At 47.6% G+C, this 6,068-nt stretch overlaps 1 protein-coding gene across 1 annotated transcript; it reads left to right on the forward strand.

Annotated features, from left to right (window-relative positions):
• The first annotated feature begins 609 nt into the window (after positions 1-609).
• Positions 610-5,600, forward strand: LOC140237034 (uncharacterized). The gene is made up of 4 exons (XM_072316976.1): positions 610-2,379; positions 3,934-4,693; positions 4,772-4,932; positions 4,969-5,600. The coding sequence occupies exons 1-4, from the start codon at positions 693-695 to the stop codon at positions 5,598-5,600; spliced, it is 3,240 nt and encodes a 1,079-aa protein (XP_072173077.1). The 5' UTR covers positions 610-692.
• The last annotated feature ends 468 nt before the right edge of the window (positions 5,601-6,068 follow it).

Raw genomic sequence — 6,068 nt, forward strand, 5'->3', positions numbered from 1 at the left:
CAGGTGAAGTGTACATGTACAATACACGTACAATATACTATGAAGGTAATAAGAGACAGTGACAACAAGAGAAGTTTTTGAATCTATATGCATGTCAGGCAATGCAAAGATTTAATCATATACAAATGTATAGTGTACAAGACGTGCATGAATAATGTACATGTGATTCAGAAGTCCAAGTTCAGTGTACAAGGCATGCCTGAGTATTACATGTGATTCACATGTCCAAGTTACTGCATGTGTATTAGCAACAAGGTGCTAATATTTTCTTTGTTTACGGTTTTGATCTATTCACAGATCGAATAAACAAGCTTCACGGCTTAACTATCTCAATCCACGGCTGGGCTAAACTCGGGTTCCATTCTTCGACTATTCATCAAATTCGATTCCTAGCTGACCTGGAATAGGAGACAGAGGGAACACTGCATGCAGTCATGAGTGCAGAACAGAAAGAGAAGGACCTCAAGATCAAGAGGAGGACTGCCAAGGCAAAGCTGACCCGATTATTGAATGCCTTGCAGAAATTGCTGGACAGCAACAGGAATCTTGACGAGGTCACCGAGTCCTTACAGAGTCTGGAGTTAGCGTATAAGGACTTAGAGGAGAAACATGAAGCCTACTGTGAGATCATCGAGGATGACGAGCAGTTTCTCAAAGAGGGCACTTGGTTGGAAGAGTGTCAGTCAAACTTCATGGATATGCAGATAAAGGCGAAGGATTGCATCAAGGCAAAAGCAAGTGAGGCATCTGAGAGAGCTGAGACACAACCGGCTGTAAATGATAGCAGCAATGTAGCCTCACCTGAAAGACCAGATGAATCTAACAGTCCACAAGTAGAGTCTGCATTCAGAGTACAGGTAGAGCGGCCCAAACTGCCACATTTCAGCGGAGACGTGAGAGTGTACTCTACGTTCAAATCGGACTTTCACCATTTGATAGACCGATACAGTAAACGGGACGCGATGGCCATCCTTCGTACAGCATTACACGGTAAGCCTTTGGAGCTAATCAGAGGGATAGGAAATGACTATGATGAAGCATGGGCATTGCTGGACTCCATATACGGCGATCCAAGGCTCGTAGCAGATGTAATCGTGGATGAAATGGAGCGGTTCCCCCCACTCAAAGAGGGAGATGATGCAAGATTCTGCGATCTTGTGCACATTGTAATGAGAAGTTACAACACACTGAAGGAAGTGGGGAGAACGGGAGATATGGATAACAGCCACATGCTGGCACTGGTGGAAAGAAAGATGACCAGCAATGATCGCAAGGTTTGGTTCCGCTATCTACAGAGGGATAGACAGGAGGCTACCTTTGAGGCACTGCGAACCTGGATGAGTGGGGAAATGAAGATGAGATTAAGAGCATCAGCCCCTCTTCGAGATGCACGGTCTTCCACTCAACAGAAAGACAAACGATCCAGTGCTTCAGTTAGTCACATTGCTGAAGAGGATAAGTCAGGCAAACAGGTGGACCACAAGTGCTGGATTTGCAAATCATCTGATCACTGGGTAGACCAGTGTAAGAAGCTTCTGTCAAAGAGTCAGCCCAAGAGGTTCCAAATGATGAAAGACAATCATGCATGCTACAGTTGCTTGAAGAGAGCAGGCAGGGATCACAACATGAAAACTTGCAAGCGACGGAAGAGGTGCACAGAGAAATTGAACGGAGAACAGTGCACATCCTTTCATCATCCTCTGCTGCACAAAGAAATAGCCCGTGAGATAGTGGCAAGTGTTTCAGGGAAAACAGCCCTTCTGCCTGTTGTGACAGTTACTATGATGGGTTCCAAGGACCAGAGCTACTCAGCTAACTGTCTACTGGATTCTGGTGCACAAATTAGCCTTGTCAGACGATCAGTTGCAGAAAACCTAGGATTAAAGGGAAAGCCGATATCCATCAACATCACAAAAGTTGGCTGTGTCACTGAAGAGGTCCAGACGAAGATCTACCGATTAAGACTGCGATCTCTCGATGACAACAGAGTGTACAGAGTGTCGGCTGTCGGACTGGATTCCATCAATGATGACATAGTACAAGTCCAGACAGATGACTTGTGCAAGACATTCAACCTGGGACAGAACTGTCTACATCGTAGCAGCGGATCGATTGATGTCTTGGTTGGAATTGATCATGCTAAGCTGCACACAGGAGAAACCAGGCAGAAAGGAAATTTGGTAGCCAGACATACCCCCCTGGGATGGGTGGTATTTGGAGCTGACCCGGATCATCAGGCTGCCAAAAGCACAGTTTTGAATGTGATGGTTACAGATGCTGTGGACTTGAAAGATTTTTGGACAACAGAGTCGATGGGAGTTTGTCATAGTCCCAGCCAGTACCAACCAGACGGACTGAGTAGACAGGAAATGGATGAGAGTAAGCTAATCAGTGATTCCTGTCAGAAGGTCGGCAAGCAGTGGCTCGTTCCCTATCCATGGCAAAAGGAGCCGGATCTTCTGCCGGATAACAAGGCCCAGGCTGAGAGAATGCTATATGCTACTGAGAGGAAACTGGCAAAAAATCCCAACCATGCAGACGCATATGACAGACAGATCCAGGAGATGGTTGAAATGAAATTTGCCAGAAAGCTGTCAAAGGATGAAGTGCGATCGTATGAAGGCCCAGTGCACTACATTGCGCATCATGCGGTCGTTCGACCGGAGAAGCAGAGTACCCCCATCCGAATCGTATTCAACTCATCCGCCTCCTACCAGGGACACTCGCTTAACGACTACTGGATGAAGGGTCCCGATCTGCTGAACAGACTGTTTGGTGTACTGATGAGATTCAGGGAACACGAGGTGGCACTCTGCGCAGATATATCCAAGATGTACCACAGAGTGATGATACCTGAAAGGGACCAGCACGTCCACCGCTTTCTGTGGAGGAATTTGAACCAGGATAAGCAGCCAGATGTCTATATCATGAGAGTTGTCACTTTCGGTGATAAGCCATCCCCAGCTATGGCACAGACGGCATTGCGGAAGACAGCGGAGGAAGGCGCTAAGATGTTTCCGAAAGCAGCATCAACCATCATGCACGATACTTACATGGATGACATCTGTGCATCGGTGCCGACAGTGACAGAGGCAGAGGAGCTGAGCAGAAGCATCGATAAAGTACTGGCTGATGGAGGGTTCAAAGTAAAGGGATGGAGATCAAACAAGGAGCTCTCCAGAGAACATGATGGGAATGACAAAAAGCCCAAATTACTGAAGACGATCACTGATGAGAAAGTCTTGGGTGTGGTATGGGAAAATGACTCAGACACATTCTCATACAAAGTCAAACTGAATGAGGATGCAATTCAAGCAATCAAGATGACAAAGAGGAGCATCCTTAGCCAAGTTGCACGTATCTTCGATCCCATTGGATTTGCAACCCCCATAGTGATACGAGCGAAGATCGGACTGCAGAGGCTATGGGAGAAAGGCTTGAACTGGGATGATGAACTACCCGAGGAGAGTCAGACAGAATGGAGAAAGCTGTTCCGTGAAATGGAAAAGTTGACAAATGTCAGATTTGAGAGATGTCTGACACCAGCTCACGCCAGAGGCAAGCCAACTCTTTGCATTTTTTGTGATGCATCTATGGAGGCATTCGGAGCATGTGCGTATCTCAGATGGGAGGTAGACGAGGCGAGGTACGAGGTGCGGTTTGTGACAGCAAAGTCTAGGGTGGCACCGCTGAAACAGTTGACTATCCCAAGGCTTGAACTACAAGCAGCGGTACTTGCAAGCAGGTTGTACACAGCAATCAGAACTGAGATGGCAATGGAGCTGGCCAATGTTATCTTCATGACTGACAGCATGATAACACTATCTTGGATAAAGAGTAAGGCCAGGAGTTACAAGATGTTTGTCGCTGTCCGAGTTGGTGAAATCCAGACTGCTACTGACCCGAGTAAGTGGCGTCATATCCCCGGAGAAGTTAACGTAGCAGATGACCTGTCGAGAGGACTAGATGCAGATCAGCTGACCGCCAGATGGCAGCACGGACCTGACTTCCTTCGTGAGCCTATGTCAGACTGGCCTGAAGAAGACAAGGCAGAGGAAAAGATGTCTGAAATGGAGAAGGAAATGAGAAAAGATCAGTCAGTTCTAAACATCACCCAACAACCAGATGAGGATGTTATAGACTGTGCCAAATTCTCCAGTTGGAGAAAATTGATCCGGGTGACGTCATATGTGCTGAGGTTCCTGAGAAAGCTGAAAGCAAAGTGCAAAGGAGAAACTGACGAGAGTGAGAAAGACACAGATTGCACTTTGACACCTGATGACCTGCAGAAGGGAGAGAATTCCCTGATCCAGAAAGCCCAGCAGTCATTGAAGGCCAGAGTCGTCAAGGGAGAATTAAAGACCCTCAGCCCATACACAGACGAAACAGGCATAATCAGAGTAGGGGGCAGAGTAGACAAGGCTGAAATGTCATTTGAAATGAGGCATCCAGTGCTACTTCCATACGGGCATTGGATATCTACCCTGATTACACGGCATTTCCATGAGAGCGGTCACAATGGAGTGGCTGTAACGACTGCTAAGGCTCGACGCAGATACTGGATTTTGAAAGGGCATAATTTGGCAAAAACAGTTAAGTTCAGATGTACAGTTTGCCGAGCATTCGACCACAAGACTGAGACCCAGGAAATGGCAGACCTGCCTACCGAGAGGCTATCTCCACATACGCCGCCATTTCACTACACGGCATGTGACTATTTTGGTCCTTTCCAAGTGAGGGTAGGACGTAACAAGACTGCAAAAAACTACGGCGTCCTGTTCACATGCTTAAACTCAAGAGCCGTCCACCTTGAGCTTGCAGCAGACTGTTCCACGATGGAATTCCTGCAAGTGCTTCGACGATTCTTCGCTATAAGGGGCCAGCCAGGGAAAATCCTAAGCGACAATGGAACTCAGTTCATTGGTGCACAGCGTGAACTACGAGACATGGTAAGAGGCTGGTCTAAAGAGGAGCTACGAGAATTCTGTGCAGAGAAAGGCACGGAATGGACATTCACGACACCCGCTGCCCCCCATCAGAATGGCAGTGCAGAGTCGCTGGTTAAAAGCTGCAAGTATGCTCTGAAGAGGGCAATTGGGGAGCAGATCTTGACACCGTTCGAGCTGTATACGTGCCTGCTGGAGGTCGCCAACCTTGTGAATCAGCGACCGATTGGCAGGATTCCGACCGAACCCGATGACGGCAACTACCTATGTCCTAATGATATGCTGTTGGGGCGTGCATCTAGCGACGTCGCTCAAGGGCCGTTCCGGGAAACGAGAAATCCGAGGCATCGTGTCGAATTCATTCAGCGAATTGTCGACACATTCTGGCATCGCTGGACGAGAGACGTTCTTCCGTTGTTAGCACCGCGACAGAAATGGCACGTCGATCGCCGCAACATACGTGTCGACGACGTCGCGATGATGGCTGACGCGAACGCGGTTCGAGGGAAATGGACCATCGCCCGCGTTATCCAAGTCTACCCGGGACCGGATGGTAAGGTGCGCAATGTGAAGGTGAAAACGCCAACTGCTGAGTATCGACGTCCAGTTACGAAGATCGCGGTGATCTACCCAGCTGAGGGATACGACGAGTGATTTGTTTGTGATAAATTCAGTGTTAAAGCGATCATGAGGAGATATTTCCTCATTGGGTGGGGAGGATGTCTCGCGGAGCGAAGCGGGTTTTGATTCTGGTAAGGGAAATTTGCGTTTGAGTTTGCCTCATTTGTGATTTGAGGACACCATAGACGACATGCGCAGTGAGTGAAAGTTGTCATTTGTCACGTTTCGCGCAGTTTCTAATTGTGCCATTCAGTTAGTTAGCAGCTGACCGTATCAACGTGAAGACTGGTCGCGTTATGGGATGCGAATGCTGACTCGTCCGTTTCTGCAGAAGACTCATGCAAGTCAAGTTTAGTCCCGCTACAGGAGTAAGTAAATACCCAAAAATGTGAAATGAACATTAAAAACTGAAAGAAAGCAAATAAGAGTATGCTTGAGCGAACTTATGAACTCATTTGAACTCAGTTACAGTGTTGAATTTGTTGCATGCGTACTGGTGAG

This window comes from Diadema setosum, chromosome 13, assembly GCF_964275005.1.
Source record: "Diadema setosum chromosome 13, eeDiaSeto1, whole genome shotgun sequence".
Classification (NCBI taxonomy): Eukaryota; Metazoa; Echinodermata; class Echinoidea; order Diadematoida; family Diadematidae; genus Diadema; species Diadema setosum.

Coding starts and splice junctions, on each gene's coding strand:
- LOC140237034 (XM_072316976.1), top strand. CDS start 693: ATGGATATGCAGATAAAGGCGAAGGATTGCATCAAGGCAAAAGCAAGT. Junction 2,380..3,933: donor TAGACAGGAAATGGATGAGA/GTAAGCTAATCA, acceptor TCCCCGGAGAAG/TTAACGTAGCAGATGACCTG. Junction 4,694..4,771: donor CTATCTCCACATACGCCGCC/ATTTCACTACAC, acceptor AAAAAACTACGG/CGTCCTGTTCACATGCTTAA.